At 37.4% G+C, this 18,172-nt stretch overlaps 1 protein-coding gene across 3 annotated transcripts in view; it reads right to left on the reverse strand.

The window, feature by feature from the left end:
* Nucleotides 1-18,172, reverse strand: part of PDE4D (phosphodiesterase 4D) — a 1,548,416-nt gene that overhangs the window by 1,047,451 nt on the left and 482,793 nt on the right. For all 3 annotated transcript variants that reach the window (XM_065905742.1, XM_065905741.1, XM_065905747.1), the window contains exon 4: nucleotides 837-1,066. In XM_065905742.1, the coding sequence (XP_065761814.1) occupies nucleotides 837-1,066 (230 nt within the window). The remainder of the gene's footprint in view (nucleotides 1-836; nucleotides 1,067-18,172) is intronic.

Genomic DNA, 18,172 nt, shown 5'->3' on the forward strand with positions numbered 1-18,172 from the left:
CATTTGCACCCCAGCAAATTGTTCCTGTAATCCTTATAAACGTTCAAACGTCTGTTCAAGTGTGGACCACTAGTTTCCTCCTCCTCTCAAAATGCAGCTGGCCAAAAAAATTAAATAACGGATGTGCCCACAATTCTCACTTTTTTGGATAATATTTTACCTAGTAATAGCTATTAAAGAGTAAAAACCCCACTGTAAACAGCAGAAAAAGAATAAAAATACAAATACCTAGTAATGTAAGAAATGCAAATGCTACATTAGTAATTGGAGGCCTCACTCATTCTTCTATACATCTTAATGCAGAATAAAACTCCTTATGCTGGGAACTGAAACAGTATTTTGGTAAGCAAGACCTGAAAATGTCAAAGGCCAAATTACTAGGCTCATGACCATAGTTGTGTATTTCCTTTGATTCTAATTATAGTACAATCTATTCTTGATTCCAAATTCATTTTGCATCAATGAACATTGCCTACTCTTCTCAGATATGTATGCCTACGTGTTAATTTGTCCATTAGTTCTCATTTGTTAAGAATTTTTTCTATTTAATCACCTGTGACCAGTATAATTTCCATGCTCAAGTCCCTTTCCCCAATTACTCATTTGCATTCATCAATACTTTTTCAAATACTCCTTGTAAAATAATTTGACTAAAGTGTCTCCTCTCGTAGAGACTGCAATATTACCTGAGAAAAATTACCAGATTTTCTCTTGACTCTAACAACCCCATTTCCCTTTTACTCAAATCAAGCAATGAGCCACAAAACTCAAGAGATCCCAGATAACAATCATCATTTAAAATAGAAAATAGGGCAATGTCACCCAAGGTCACTCACCCACTGGAGTCGGCAGAAGTGATAGCAATCAGGGGTAAAATCTTCAAGGGGAGGCTGGTTGGCCTTTGAAGGTTCTCCGATTCACTCTTCAAGTCTGCTTGTTCCAACTGTCTGAAGGCGAGAGGGGGAAGCTGGATGTTGCGGCAAGACTGTCTCCTTACGAGATAGGGTTCCATTCCTTTCAAAGGGTCTTCCTCTTCATGACTGGAGTGCAGTGTTTCCTCAGAGGCCTAAGGCAAAAGTTCCAGAAAGTACAGTGATCCACAAAGGTCCCAGGATGTATCATTACACTTTTGGAGAAAGAAACTGAGGGAAATTATACATGAAAAATGCTGACTAGAAAGCAATGAGCTTAACAGAGAAATATGTGGCGAAAGGCAGTTGTTATAGTTAATCAACATTTCCAATAATAGAATTTATGAGCTTTGGGCATGAATTCTATGAAATCAAGGGTAAATCAAATCATTTTCTACCAATATGAAGTGAACTGCCCACCACACCCTCGTTGGTCTTTAGGGGCCCAAGGCAGTGTTTCAGGGGAGAGCTTTGGCGAGTGACTACATACTTTGGGCAGGGGGCTTTGCAGGGTCTCTCCCTTGGACTGGCTGGTGTGTAGGGGAGCAGAATTTGGCTCCCTTGAGTGTTTCTATTTGGCCTATGTTGTTTGAAGCTGGCTATTTCCTGAAACATGGAAAGAAAGGGCTCTGGAAACCAAGCAGGAATTGCCCTTTGCTAAGACATGTTTCCATTGGTAAGAGTGACTCCCTGTCAGAAGCTGGAAGAGGATGAAGACCCACCCATTCCCTCCAACACCTCCAAAAATGAAAGTAATATTTACTCACAATTATTAAATGAGCTGATGCATGTAATGTGCATAGCTCATTATGTGCAATGTGATAAGCAATCATCAATGGCAATTTCCTTTTCTTCTCAGTTGTACAGCTGAAGAAACTAGCCCAGAGAGGCAAAATACTTTCTGCAAAATTACCCTGTTGGTTATGTTAAAAGTGCATTTACTTTGGAGAGTTCAGACCTGGCTTAGAATCTCAGTTGCACTTCTCACTACTATTGGGTTTGCCAAAAGGTTCATTTGGGTTTTTCCATAACATCTTACAGAAAAAGTCAAATGAACCTTTAGGCCAACCCAACACTATCTTTGGGTAAATAACTTAAGCTCACTAAGATTGGTTCTCCATTTGAACACTGAGGATGATAATAAAATTTACTTCTGAGGATCACTGACTGCAGCAGAGATGGAAAGGATATGATGCACTAATATATGGCCTAGAGTTTACACACAACAAAATAGCAGTTGTCATTACTATAATCCAGGCTAACTCCCTTTATCTTTTCATAGCACTATGCTGCCTTTGATTCGTCATTCACCCATACTGTTTTCCAAACAGAAAATTTGTCTTGTTCTGATATATATCCTGAAAAATGTGAAAGGACATGCAGTGGTGGATTCTATTCAGCCATGGGATTTACTGTTTAATTTCACAGATAAATACAATGAGAAAAGAAGTCACCTGGAAGGTAAAGAAGACATCAAAGCGAAACATAAAGTTCATTTATTTGAAATCCTAGATATGAAGATCTAGATTCTGAGAATTAGTGCTTTGAGGAATCTACTCACTTTGTGAAAAAGCAACAATAATAATGGCCTTAAAAGTAGGAAGTCCTGCCACTTGAGACAGCATGCATGGATCTTGAGGGCATTATGCTAAGTGAAGTAAGTCAGACAGAGAAAAATAAGGCTTTTATGATCTCACTCACACAGGTAACTTAAAAAATTCCTGAACTCATCAGATCAGATTTGTGGTTATCAGAAATGAGGGTGGGGTAGGGGAGATTGAATGAAAGTGGTCAAAAGGTATAAGCTTCCAGTTATAAAATAAATGTATCATACTTGGGATGTAATATATAGTGTGATGACTATGGTTAACATCACTGGATGATATATATGAGAGTTATTTTCAAAGAATTTTTTTTATGTGGACCATTTTTTAAAGTTTTAATTGAACTTGTTACAATATTGTTTCTGTTTTTTATGTTTTGGGTTTTGGCCATGAGGCATGTGGGATCTACGCTCTCTGACCAGGGTTTGAACCCACACCAGGGAAATCCTGTATGTGAGCTATTAAGAAAGTAAATCCTATGAGTTCTCATCACATGGAAAAGAGCATTTTTTTTCCTTTTTCTTTTTGTATCTATATGAGATGATGAATGTTGAATAAAATTGTGCACATCATTTTATGATAGTTTTAAGTCAAATCATTATGATGTACACCTTAAATTTATACATTCCTGTATGTCAATCATATCACAATAAAATTGGAAAACAGTTTTAATACGAATGGGTGATATTTAGAGTCCTTATCAAGTGCTTTGTTTACATAGTGAGTGCTGTGTTTTGTATCTATCTCACGTATCTATATATCTCATATACTATCTCATTTAATTATCACTAAGGATTGTAAGTCCCATGTTCAGGGAAAGCCAGTCCCAAGGAAACTAGGATGACAGATTACCCTACAAGTCAATATCCAAACCCAAATTTATTTTAGTTAAAATTGAAACTAATAAAAACTACTCTGTACTACTTCTAAAAAGTATGGACCCTGTCAAGGACATACTTATAGAAAGGAATAGAACATACGCTCAGTTCAGTTCAGTTGCTCATTCATGTCCAACTCTTTGCAACTCCATGGACTGCAGCACAACAGGCTTCCCTGTCCATAACCAACTTCCAGAGCTTGCTCAAACTCATGTTCATCAAGTTGGTCATGCCATCCAACCATCTCATCCTCTGTCGTCCCCTTCTCCTCCTGCCTTTAATCTTCCCCAGCATCAGGGGTTTTTCCAATAGGTCAGTTCTTCCTATCAGGCAGCCAAAGTATAGGAGTTTCAGTTTCAGCATCAGTCCTTCCAATGGATGTTCAGGACTGATTTTCTTTAGGATTGACTTGTTTGATCGCCTTACAGTCCAAGGGTCTCTCTCGAGTCTTCTCCAACTCCACCATTTAAAAACATCAATTCTTTGGTGTTAAGCTTTCTTTATAGTACAACTCTCACATCTATACATGACTACTGGAAAAACCAGCTTTGACTAGACGGACATTTGCTGGCAAAATAATATCTCTGTTTTTTAATATGCTGTCTAGGTTTGTTATAACTTTTGTTCCAAGGAGCAAGCATCTTTTAATTCCAAGGCCACAGTCAACGTCTGCAGTGGTTTTGGAGCCCCCTCCAAAATAAAGTCTCTCAGTTTCCATTGTTTCTCCATCTATTTGCCATGAAGTGATGGGACTGGATGCCATGATCTTAGTTTTTTGAATGTTGAGTTTTAAGCCAACTGTTTCACTCTGCACTTTCTTCTTCACTTTCTGCCATAAGGGTGGTATCATCTGCATATCTGAGGGTATTGATATTTCTCCCGGCAATCTTGATTCCAGCTTATGCTTCCTCCAGCCCAACATTTCACATGATGTACTCTGCATATAAGTTAAATAAGCAGGGTGACAACATACAGCCTTGACATATTCCTTTCCTGATTTGGAACCAGTCTGTTGTTCCATGTCTAGTTCCAACTGTTGCTTCCTGACCTGCAAACAGATTTCTCAGGAGGTAGTTAAGGTGGTCTGGTATTCCCATCTTTTTCAGAATTTTCCACAGTTTGTGGTCATCCACACAGTCAAAGTCTTTGGCATAGTCAATAAAGCAGAAACAGAGTGTTTTTTTGGAATTCTCTCGCTTTATCTATGATCTGATGGATGTTGGCAATTTGATCTCTGGTTCCTCTGCCTTTTCTAAAACTAGCTTGAACATCTAGAAGTTCATGGTTCACATATTGTTGAAGCCTGGCTTGGAGAATATTAAACATTACTTTACTAGCATGTGAGATGAGTGCAATTGTGTGGTAGTTTGAGCATTCTTTGGCATTGCCTTTCTTTGGGATTAGAATGAAAACTGACCTTTTCCAGTTCTTTGGCCACTGCTGAGTTTTCCAAATTTGCTGGCATATTGAGTGCAGCACTTTCACAGCATCATCTTTCAGGATTTGAAGTAGCTCAACTGGAATTCCATCACCTCCACTACCTTTGTTCATAGTGATGCTTTCTAAGGCCCACTTGACTTCACATTCCAGGATGTCTGGTTCTAGGTGAGTGATCACACCATCGTGATTATCTGGGTCTTTTTTGTACAGTTCTTCTGTGTATTCTTGCCACCTCTTCTCAATATCTTCTGCTTCTGTTAGGTCCAAACAATTTCTGTCCTTTATTGAACTCATCTTTGCATGAAATGTTCCCTTGGTATCTCTAATTTTCTTGAAGAGATCTCTAGTCTTTCCCATTCTGTTGTTTTCCTCTATTTCTTTGCATTGATCACTGAGGAAGGCTTTCTTATCTCTCCTTGCTATTCTTTGGAGCTCTACATTCAGTGGGTATACCTTTCCTTTTCTCCTTTGCTTTTCGCTTCTCTTCTTTTCACAGCTATTTGTAAGGCCTCCTCAGATAGCCATTTTGCTTTTTTGCATTTCTTTTTCTTGGGGATGATCTTGATCCCTGGCTCCTGTACAATGTCACAAACCTCTGTCCCTAGTTCATCAGGCACTCCGTCTATCAGATGGAGTCCCTTAAGTCTATTTCTCACTTCCACTGCATAATTGTGAGGGATTTGATTTAGGTCATACCTGAATGGTCTAGTGGTTTCCCCTACTTTCTTCAATTTAAGTCTGAATTTGGCAATAAGGAGTTCATGATCTGAGCCACAGTCAGCTTCTGGTATTATTTTTGCTGACTGTATAGAGCTCCTCCACCTATGGCTGCAAAGAATATAATCAATCTGATTTTGGTGTTGACCATCTGGTGATGTCCATGTGTAGAGTCTTCTCTTGTGTTGCTGGAAGGGGTTGTTTACTATGACCCACTGTGCATTCTCTTGGCAAAACTCTGTTAGCCTTTGCCCTGTTTCATTCTGTACTCCAAGGCCAAATTTGCCTGTTACTCCAGGTATCTTTTGGTTTCCTACTTTTGCATTCCAATCCCCTATAATGAAAAGGGCATCTTTTTTGGGTGTTAGTTCTAGAAAGTCTGTTGGTCTTCATAGAACTGTTCAACTTCAGCTTCTTTAGCATTACTGGTCTGGGCATAGAATTGGATTACTCTCTATGGGCCATGCTCAGTAAAAGTTTAATCCAATTTTCTGTTGATGGGTGGGGCTGTGTTCCCTCCCTGTTGTTTAACCTAAGGCCAACTGTGGAGTTGGTAATGAAGATAATGGGGACCTCCTTCAAAGGGTCCCGTGCACCCACTGCCACACTCAGTGCCCCTGACCCTGCAGCAGGCCACCACTGACTCACACGTCTGCAGGAGACTCCTGGACACTCACAGGCTAGTCTGGGTCAGTCTCTTGTGGAGTCTGCTCCTTTCTCCTGGGTCCTGGTGTGCACAAGGTTTTGTTTGTGCCCTCCAAGTGACAAAGAGTCTGTTTCCCCAGTCCTGTGTAAGCTCTGTAATCAAATCCCACTGGTCTCCAAAGTCAAATTCCCTGGGGGTTGTCAGTCTCTTTGCCAGATCCCAAGGCTGGGAAATCCGTTATAGCTCCTAGAACTTTCTTAACAGTGTGAGAATTTATTTGGTATAATTGTTCTGCAGTTTGTGGGTCATCTGCTCGGCAGCTCTATGGTGGTATTAATGGCAACCTCCTCCAAGAGGACTTATGCCGCACGCTGTGTGATCCAGGTCTGTTGCTCCCAGAACCCCTGCCCCCGGGGCAGACCACTGCTGACCCATACCTCTGCAGGAGACGTTCAAACACAAAAGGCAGGTCTGCCTCAGTCTCTGTGGGGTTTCGGGGTCCTAGTACACACAAGGTCTTTTTTGAGCTCTCCAAGTGTCTCTGGTGGGTGTTCTACCATAATTTAATATGCCTCACATTTTCTTTAAAAAAAACGAACAGAACTGAGATCAAGACAGCCCTATATAAACACTGAAAATCAGTGAGAATCCTTGTTGACTAAGTCAGGAGACAGACATTGTAGGCCTGACTCTGTCACTAATTACTTACGTGGTGTTAAATCATTTAACCTTTTGAGCTTTAGCTTCCTTAGACATACAATCAAGAGGTTGTACAAAATGAACCTTATGGCTCCTTTCAGTTCTGAAATACACTGATTCTATAACAGCCAGTAGAAAAAAATCAATGTTCAGTGAGATGGAAAATATATAAAATAAAGAGAAAACACAAGTGCGCATGTATCATTCTTAGTTTTTGGTTGAGAAAGTGAGCCTCTGGGTGTTTATGAAGTTCTGTGTGTTTGTCTAAGGACAAAACTGAAAACTGCAGCCACACTCTGGGACTGATAACAGGTCATAGTGTGCCTCACATATTTCTCAAGAGAAGTTATTGACTTAAGTATGTAGATACCCTTCTTTGTGATAAACATGGGAAAGAAGAACAAAAGATGAGTCGAACCGAGCTAAATGCTGTATGCAGCTGGCCAAATTCACTATTATAAAAATAACATCACAACTGTAGGAATGTTTTCTATAATCCAAGTTGTGTGATAAAAGACTTAAGATTTATGACATTATCTACTACATAAAACCACCTCAAGAGGAAACTACTTTTGAGACAATAACCCCTGTTAAAAAGAAAGTGTAGCATTTTTATCTTGATAATAAAAATGATAAAGCTGTAGCTGTTTATATGCTAACATTTCTATTTAAAACCAGCATAACAAGTAGCTTTAAAAAATTTCCAGACCAGTGTTTATCAGTGATATTTAAAAAAATAAATAGAACTTTACCTGGTAGAAAGCAGGAGGTTAAATGGCCTTATTTTGGAAAGAAATATGAACATGGTCACCAGGACAATATATATTTTATGTTATGACTGATGCTGAAGCTGAAGCTCCAATACTTTAGCCACCTGATGCAAAGAGCTGATACACTATAAAAGATCCTGATGCTGGCAAAGATTCACGGCTCAAGGAAAAGGAGGCAGCAGAGGGTGATATAGTTGGATGATGACACCGACTCAATGGATGTGAATTTGAGCAAACTGCAGGAGATAGTGAAGGATGGGGAACCTGGCATGCCGCATTTCATGGGGTCACAGAGTCGGACACAACTGAGGGACTGAACAACAAAAATTGTAGGAAAATGACATTTTTTGCAAGAGGTTGAGGGCAAAGATAGCATTTACAACATTTCTAAGTCATCATTTCTCAAAAAGTGATGCTTAAGTTTCCTGCATGAGAATCACAGAAGGTACTTCCTAAAAGTCAGACTCCAAGAACCTCTTCCAGACCAGCCTAATCAGAATCTCCATGATTAGGGTCTGGGAGTCTAAGTCTCCTCTATGGTTCTTAGTAGTGTTAGTCGCTCAGTCGTGTCCAGCTCTTTGCAATCTCACAGGCTATAGCCCACCAGGCTCCTCTGTCTATGGGATTCTCTAGGCAAGAATACTGGAGTGGATTGCCATTTCCTTCTCCAGAGGATGTTTCCAACCCAGGAATCAAACCCATTTTCCTGCATTGCAAGCAGATTCTTTTATTGTCTGAGCTACAGGGAAGATCAGTAACTATAGTTCTTATGTATACTTAAATATGGGAACTAATGGTTTTGACATTTTAGACATTGTCCAATAAGATTGCTTGGCAGATACTCAATAACAAAGATGTTCACTGAAGCGTATTTATGATAAAGAATAACTGGGTATAACCTAATTGCCCTACTGAGGGATTGACTTAATAAAATTTGATACATCATATTTTTAAATACTATGAGACTGCTAAAATAATGCAGAAGAATATATGATTATGTTCATGATATAATGACGAGTGGGAAAAACAAACAATGTAATCTCATTTTTGTAAAACAAAGACAAACACTAACACATATCATACTAATGAAAAATTTTTAGGTATATCCCAGTTTTTTAAAATGGCTCTCTCTGGGTGATGGTATTGGTGGTTATTTTCATACTCTGCTCATTGAAAGTGAAAGAAAGTGAAAGTGAAATGGCTCAGTTGTGTCTGACTCTTTGTGATCCCATGGACTGTAGCCTATGAGGCTCCTTCGTCCATCGGATTTTCCAGGCAAGAGTACTGGAGTTGATAGCCATTTCCTTCTTCAGGGGATCTTCCCAACCCAGGGATGGAACCCGGGTCTCCTGCATTGCAGGCAGACATTTAACCATCTGAGCCTCCAGGGAAGATCACTTTGCACATTACTAGTTTCTATATTCTCCAGAAAAATGTACTATTTTGAGTTGAAAAGTATAATAACAAAAAGGAAACTACATTGAATTTTCTATTGATAGGACTCAAAATATCTCTTATTCAGCTTAAAGATAAACAATATCAAAAGAAAAAATATATTTGAATGAGCTTAATGCAAACTTGTTAATTTGTAATAAAATGAAATTTTCTTTGGTAACTAACAAATTTATTTGGAATAGTTGACAGAAAAATAACTTTAAAGTAATTATTTTCACTGACAGGACAAGTACCTTTCTGAAAGACATATCTAAAGAAAGTAATTCCTCAATGATTAAGAGTTACAATAAATAAATAAGTGCTAAAATTGTTGCTGTTGTTGGAATCATTATTATTGTTTTCTTCAGTTTCTGTGAAGGATATTTAATTAATTTCTTTGTTCTCCTCTTTTCCTCTCTCAAAGTAGATTGCAAACCACTTAACAGGGCTTTTAGTTCAGGGACATACATATAACTGGTGATGAATAAATTGCAGTATTTTCCAGTAATCAGTTTTTTTTATATTTGTTTCATTTATGTATATTTTATGCATGTATAAAATTTTCTATAAAGAAAATGTTTTAAAATATGTATATATTCATTGGTGTTGAACAAGAGGACATTTCTCTCTGGCACTAGCTAGCACATTTCTAGACTCCCTTGCAGGTAGCTGTAAGTCCATCACTGATGTTACCTCATATGCAAAGGATTAGAGGCCAAGGAAATGTGCCATATTCACACCTGGCCCCTAAAAACTGTGAGTACAGTCTGTCATTGCTCTTCTCCTCTGGAACTCCTTATTGTAAACTGAAGATGGTGAAGAAAAAAGATAGGAGAAATCATGGTTTCTAGGTCACTGTTTAGAGGAGAGCTACTTGCCAATCAAGAACACTTAATTTGGGCTACATGAGCCACAGATAATTTTCCACTGTGGAAAGCCACTAAAATTTGGGTTCTCCTTGCTAGTGCTATATTCTATGTATGTAACCACATCTCTACTCTTTGAGTTAAGTTATCTTAATCATGACCTTATTCTCTTAATTAAGGGTAATCCCTTAATTAAACATTTATTGAGTATCTACTACCTCACAAATGTGTGTGGGGTGCTAGAAATACAGATGAATTAGACACTTCCTTTTCCTCAAGTACTCATTATTCATGTGGGGAGGAAGATAAATAGATCATCACCGATGTGTGGTAAGAACTGTAACCAGGGACTTAGGGCTCTTTAGGAGTCCGTGGGAAGGGTGAATACTTTTTGTGAGGGAAAGAAAGTGCTAGCCAGAAGTGATATCAACCAAAAGAGAAAACTTCATAAATTAGGCATTTCTTTGTGGGTCCTGTCTACTTCTCCAACTGGTTCTGTTTGACCTCATTGCCAGATCCTCTATTAAGTGTCTATTGAATCTAGACACTGTTCAAGATGCTATCCTCAAGCATTTCAATCATCACCCTACATACTGCTGGTTTGAAATCTCAGGAGCTTCCCAGGTAAAATGTGAAACTGGCCCCTGTACATGAGGGAAAGGAGAGGCACACCACTCCAGATCCGTAGGTGGCAGATTTAATAAGGAAGGGAGCTCACTTCGGCCACAAGGCAAGTAGATCTTAGCATCTGCTGCCAGAATCATTAAGGTTTATAGAGAGGCCGTAACTGAGTTCAGTTATGCATATTGTCCAGATGATCTCAATAACACATTGCTCTCTCAAGTCTGCATCCATGAAAACGGATCCTATTAGTGGAATGGTGGGCAGAATATTTCACTGACTGGGAACAGGCTGGTGGTGGCGGTTTAGTCACTATGTCGTGTCCAACTTTTGCAACCCCACGGACTGTAGCCCGCTAGGTTCCTCTGTCCATGAGATTCTCCAGGCAAGAATGCTGGAGAGGGTTGCCATTTCTTTCTCCAGGGGACAGGGTAAGGAGTTCCCAATTGCCTGGATTCCGCTCATGTGGGCCAGCTGGTAATCATGTTCTCTCAATGACCTCTTTCAACACACACATATTGAAAACACTGTCCAAAACAATGAATACAAATAAATTTTGCCTTTTATTTTGGAACCCAAGTCAGTCTACAAGTTGTAGTGAAATGATCCACTTATGTATCATTCCATTTGTTAGCTTGGATATGTCTGGAAGGACAGGAACATACCATAACAATTTTTTTTTTAACCTCCAGCACACAACAAGTACCTGGGATAAAACATATACAAATAAATAAAGCTTGTAGAAGCCCTGAATGAAGAATATAGACAAACTTGACTCCATTCTCTCAACTGTAAGAAATAAGGAAATGGAGAAATAGTATTAGACATTGGTGTTACTAGTAATGTTTTCTTTATAACTACTAATACAAGGGCTTCCCTGCTGGCTCAGATGGTAAAAAATCTACCTGCAATACAGGTGACCCAGGTTGGATCCCTGGGTTAGGCAGTTCCCCTGGAGAAGGAAACGGCAACTCACTCCAGTATTCTTGCCTGGAGAATTCCATGGATAGAGAAGCCTGGTGGGTTACAGTCAGTCGATGGAATCACAAAGAGCCTTGGACTTGACTGAGTGACTAACACTTACCAATATAAGTTAGGTTGAGGCTGGAGCCCGTAACAAGGAATTTCTTTTAAAATTTCAGAACTTGAGCCACTCAGTTGCTTTGTTCTATCCCCATGTTTAGAACTCCTTTCAAATATAGATTCATTATGATAGGCATTTTCACCTAACTTTTAAAATAAGAATGAAAGATTTCATGCATTCGACTCTTCCTGAGTACCTAATCCATGCAGAGCATTGTGGAAGTTAGCATGTTAAATATCGCATGAGTTTTCAGACAAAATAAGCTGAAGATTGGTTTTTATAACTTGCAATGTTATATTCCTTGCCCCTGTCTAATTAGTTCCCCAATTTACTCTGAAAAAGTAGTTTCCCTGTGTGTGAATTTGTAGTATAAACAAGGCAGCTTTTGAAAACTGAAGCAACTCTTTAGGAACAAGGATGCAATTTAATAAGTTATATTGAAATGAGTTGAAGATTCTATTCATAATCTAAAAGAATTATATACAACAGCAGACATATACATAACTATATATGTATATATATTATGTCTCCTACACACACACACACACATATATACACACACACACACATACAAATTCTGTTATACTCCCATGAATTGTTCACAATATACTAGAGCAATAATTGAAAATTTATCTTAAGATACCCCAGGCTTATGTAAAATATCTTCCTCTTACCTCATTACTCATAATATATATTTTAAATATATATATTATCTTAAAATCCAATACTAAGGTTGCTCAAGTAGCCTTATAGAAATCTCACAGTCAAGGCAATAAAGATAAACATCTAAGGTGTTTTAATCTTTAAAATGGCATTGTACTAAGCTAACACACACATTTGTATACCAATATGGAAAAGGCACTCTTGCAAAAATGAATTCTGTATGGAAATGAAAATTTCCATCCCAGGTTAACACAAAGATAACAGATAACTCTCACACATCCACAGAGCATAATCCAAATACAGGCTGCGGTTTCAAACTGATTAGACGAGACAGAAATCACTGAAGTCTTTCTAAATCCATTTCCTATAATTTCATCATCAGAGCATCTAAAAAGTTCTCTAAAAGTTCCTAAAATTTTTTATTCAGTAATATTCTATTATATATTCTCATCAAGAAGAAAGTCTGTCTGAAACTCTAGGATTCACTTAACCTTCTGTAAATAGCATTGTATCTTTCCTGAGTGACCTTGAAAAATGAAGCAGATTTTATTTGGTTGGCAGAGAAAAGAAAAAAAATTGAAGAATAACATGATTTCTATTAATTGTTTACTTTACAATGATACACACAGTAATAGAAACACAGCAGCATAAAAGAAACTAACATTGTTTTTCTGGCCCCTGAAAATTATGTCTTTCTAGAAAAACAGGTTACAATTTTTAAAAAAAATTAATAAAAAAAAATTAAAAGCCTAGAAAAATTCTCATATTCTTTGCCTGTTTTGAAAAAATATCTCATATGAGTAATCAGGTGCAAAATCACAAAATTAAGGGGAATACAAAGATCTACTGTCTTCAAGTTATACTTAAATACCAACATTAATAAAAATATACTTACAAACATGAAAACAAAAAATAAAACCGTCACTTTTGATAAGGTGTAAATTTAATAATAAAATAGGTCTGTAGAATAAAGTAATAGAGACTGAGGTATAGGAGGAAAGGGGAGACAAAGTAATGGCAAATTTTCTCTTCGCATGAGCCAGCAGAGCTTTCACCTTTGGCTTTGTTCAAATAACTATTAAGAATTTCATTGATAAATCATCTATGGATAAAAAGAATGCTTATATAAATCTATACTCAATGTTATAGTCAATGGTGAAACATATCATTTATTCTTATTAAAATAAGGAATAATATAACAATGCTCCCCAAATCCTCTTGTATTTAGGCTCATTAATAATATTTATAATTATAATTTACAATATAGAATATTGGTGTATGTTCTATATATGTAGCTATTTGATCCACACTAAAAACAAAAAAAGTGCCTGAAGGACGGTTATTATTTCCATTTTACAGATTTGGAAAATGAGGCTTAGAGAGGTTAGCTGTTACAGAACAGTAAAAATAGAATTACCATATAACCCAACAAGCCCACTACTGGGCATATACCCTGAGAAAACCATAATTGAAAAAGACCCATGCACCCCAATGTTCATTGCAGCGCTTTTACAGTAGCTAGGACATGGAAACCACCTAGATGTCCATCGGCAGAGGCAAGGACACAGAACTGTGGCATATATATGTACACACATGGAATCTTACTCGGCTTTAAAAAAGAATGCATTTGAGTCAGCCCTGATGAGCTGGGTGAACCTAGAGCCTACGGTACAGAGTGAAGTGAGTCAGAAAGAGAAAGACAGGTATTATATACTAATGCACGTGTATGGAATCTAGAGAAGATGGTACTGATGAACATATTTGCAGGGCAGCAATGAAGACGCAGACCTAGAGAACAGACTTGAGGCACAGTGTGGGAGGGAGATGGCGGGACGAACAGAAAGGGGAGCATGGACACATATACACTACCCTTTGTCAGACAGCCAGCCAGCGAGGATTCGCTGCGGGACACGGGGAGCTCAGCCTAGTGCCTGTGACAACCTAGAGGGGTGGGGTGGGCGGGAGACGCGAGAAGGTCCGAGAACGAGTGGACATATGCAAAACTGTGGCTGATTCACGTGATGTATGGCAGAAACAAGCACATACTGTAGAGCAAATATGTTGCATTTAAAAAAATAAAAAGATAAAAAAAAAAGAGAGAGAGAGAGAGAGGTCAGTTTGCCTTTTAGCTCCCACTTTAGGGAGGTTAGAGTAACACTGTTAGTAAATGGTAGAGCCAGGTTTGTAACCCAAATGCAAGATTGCCCACACTTTGCAAGAAATTTTGACAAATTCAGTTATGTGGGGAATAGAAACAAGAGACACAGAACTATGGGAAAGATGAAGAAATTATCATTTTTTAATTAAAACCTGGCTTAGTGCATTAAATCCCCCCAAATTAACAGAAAACCCTGTATAGAAAATCCTTTAGTCAAGTAAATTTCACCAGTTATAAAATAAAATGTTCAAAAGAGTTTCCTTTATAAAATCAAGAGCTACTGTTAAAACTACAATGGAAAAAGTCTTATTTATTAAAAAAAAGGGGGGGGGTAGGAATAAGCTTTAAAAAATGAGTAGAACTTATATAGGCATATCTTGGAGATGTTTCAGATTCATCTCCAGACTACTGCAATAAAGTAAATATTCCAACAAAGCGAGTCACCTAAATTTTCAGCTTTCCAGAGCACATAAAATTATGTATACACTACACTGTAGTCTATTAAGTATGCAATAACTTTATGTCTAAAAAATGTACATAGTTTAATTTAAAAATACTTTATTGTTAAAAAATCCTATCATCTACATCTTAAGCAAGCTATAGTAGCAACAACAAAGATCACTATTATGAAACAACTAATAATTTTGAAATATTGAAAGAATTATTAAAATGTTATACAGACATATGAAGTTAGCAAATGCTGTTGGAAAAATAGCACCTATAGTCGTGTTCAATGTAGGGCTACAACAAACTTCCAGTTGTAAAAAGGAAAATGCAATATGCAAAGTGCAATAAAGTGAAGCACAATATACATAAGTATGCCTGTATTAAGAAGTCTAAATAAATCCCCCAAGACTTATGTAATCATGCCTGATTTTTATTGCTGTTCAGTTGCGCAGTCATGTCCAACTATTTTTCAACTTCATGGACTCTAGCCCACCAGGCTCCTCTGTCCATGGGATTTTTCCAGGCAAGAACACTGGAGTGGGTTGTCATTTCATCCTCCAGGAGATCTTCCTGAGCCAGGTATCAAACCTGTGTCTCCTGCATTGGCAGGTGGATTCTTTACCACTGGCAAGTGGTTTCTTTACCAGGGAAGCCCTGATATTCCTTGCAATTATTTTCTAGATTTAATGTCATTGCAAAAAGTACTATTTTTTTCTTTTAATGATATTGAAGAGGACTTCAATTAAAAGAGAAAAATGAGATGGTAATGAAAAGAATATTTTTAAAATTTAAAAACAATGAGGATGATCTTGCCCTACTACATATAAAATTGTACTTTGAAATTACATAACAAAAATAATTTGGCACTTGCAAATAACCAAAAAAAGATCAGTGAAACAATACAGAATTTCCTTAAATATTTCTAATGTAAGAACTTAATATGCGTTCATTGAAACACTATCAACTAATCAGGGAGGAACAATTATTTAAGTGTTGGGGAAACAGATCCATGTAGACCATGTAAGAGAAAATAAAAATGTTAAATATTAAAAATACTAAGTATTAAAAGTAAGCCACATAGTGACATTAGCAAGATAGCAGAACAGGAAGCTCCAGAACTTGCCCCCCACAGAGAAACTAACTTAACAACGTATTGTCCTAAAAACCTTCATGACTGGAGAAACCAGTTAAGAAGTTGTAGTACCCAAGCAAACTCAAAGCCAAGACCAGTCACATTAAATGAATAAGGAGTTATTTCATCTCAGCTATGAGAGCCCATCTCCCAAGATAGCACAGCTTGGTGCAAATGGGAAAAAAAGTCCAACTCATGGCTTTTTTGGAACCCTTATGAACTGTTGGTGAGATTGTAAAATGGTGTAACTGCTTTGAAAAATAGTATGGAGTTTACTCAAAAAAATATAAATAGGAATACCATATTATTCAGCAACACTAGTGCTATGCTCACTCACTTCAGTCGTGTCTGACTCTTTGCAACCTATGGACTGTAACCCGCCAGGTTCCTCGGTCCATGGGATTCTCGAGGCAAGAATACTGGAGTGGTTTGTCATGCTCTCCTCCCGGAGGTCTTCCCAACCTAGGATCTGAACCTATATCTCCGGTGTCTCCTGCATTGTAGGCAGTTTCTTTACCCACTGAGCCACCTGGGCACTAAGACCCCCTAAACTTTGTTCCCATTAACACATGGTATCAGAAAGTGGAGAAGCAAACCTACAGATCTGTCTCCTGACTACCTTCATAAGGCATATAACCGGTCTGTTATCAACTGCACACAGCCCTCCTAAATGCATGGTTTCTCCAGGCTGGCAGCAATCCCACTTCTTGGTATATAGCCAAAGGAACTGAAAACAAAGTCTCAAGGAGATACTTGCACACCAGTGCTTCAAAGTAGCACTATTCACAACAGCCAAGAGGTGCAAGCAAATCAAATGTCCATCAACAGATTAATAGATAAAGAAGATGTGATTTATACATAAATGGAATACTATTTAGCCTTTTAAAACAGAATATCTTGTCAAATGTTACATGGATGAATCCAGAGATTATGCTAAGTGAAGCAAGTCAGTTACAAAATGTCAAACACTGAATAATTTCACGTTTAGGAGGTATCTCAAGTAGTCTAACGCTAATGTAGTCTGATGGAAGGACTGATGATTAAGCTGAAGCTCCAATACTTTGGCCACCTGAAGCAAAGAGACAACTCATTGGAAAGACCCTGATGCTGGGAAAAGTTGAAGGCAGGAGAAGCAGGTGGCAGAGAGTGAGATGGTTAAATAGCATCACCAACTCAATTGACATGAATTTAAGCAAACTCTGGAAGATAGTGGAGGACAGAGGAGCCTCATGTGCTATGATCCATGGGGTCGCAAAGAGTTGGACACAACTTCGTGACCAAATAACAACTAGTCAAACTCTTAAATAGAGACTAGAGTGGCAATTGCCAGGGATTAGGGGGAAGGTGAAGACGATTTGTTGTTCAGTGGGTATAGAGTTTCAACTTTGCAAAATAAAACATTCTAGAGACCTGAGATATAACAATGTGCATATAGTTAACATACTGTATTACACACTTAAAAATTGCCATTACAGTGGCAAATTTTATGTTATGTTCTTAAAATTCTATTTATTTATTTTTAATTGGAGAATAATTGCTTTACAAAGTGTTAGTTTCTGCTGTACAACAACATGAATCAGTTATAAGTAAAAATTAAGCCATAAAAATAAAACATAAGTAATCATTTAATTGATCTTGGGGTGGAGAAGTATTTATAAGCATAACAACAATGGAAGAAATCACAAATGAAATGAATTTTTTAAATATTAGAAGTTGTTATTTATAAAAACATTTAAAACTTGATATAAATTATAAACTGAAAAAAAATTTTTAGCACCTAGTATGTCAAATGGTCAATATATCCTTAATATCCTTAATATGTAAATTCATTTACAAATTAGTAAGGAAAACACTCTTCTCTCAATGGAAAAGTTAGCTTAGAACATAAACAATAATTCACAGAAAAAGTTGAGTCTCCCTTCTAGTAATAATAAATTCCCATGAAATCATCATGTCTCCATTATGATTCATCATCTTGATAATTTTTAATGATAATAATACTCTGATTAATCAAGAGCTTATATGACCAAATAGAAAAACAAAAGATGAAAGAAATTTTCTGGAAAGTCACTTTACAGTGTGCATTAAAAGTCTTAAAAAAC

Source organism: Muntiacus reevesi, chromosome 14, assembly GCF_963930625.1.
Source record: "Muntiacus reevesi chromosome 14, mMunRee1.1, whole genome shotgun sequence".
NCBI lineage: Eukaryota > Metazoa > Chordata > Mammalia > Artiodactyla > Cervidae > Muntiacus > Muntiacus reevesi.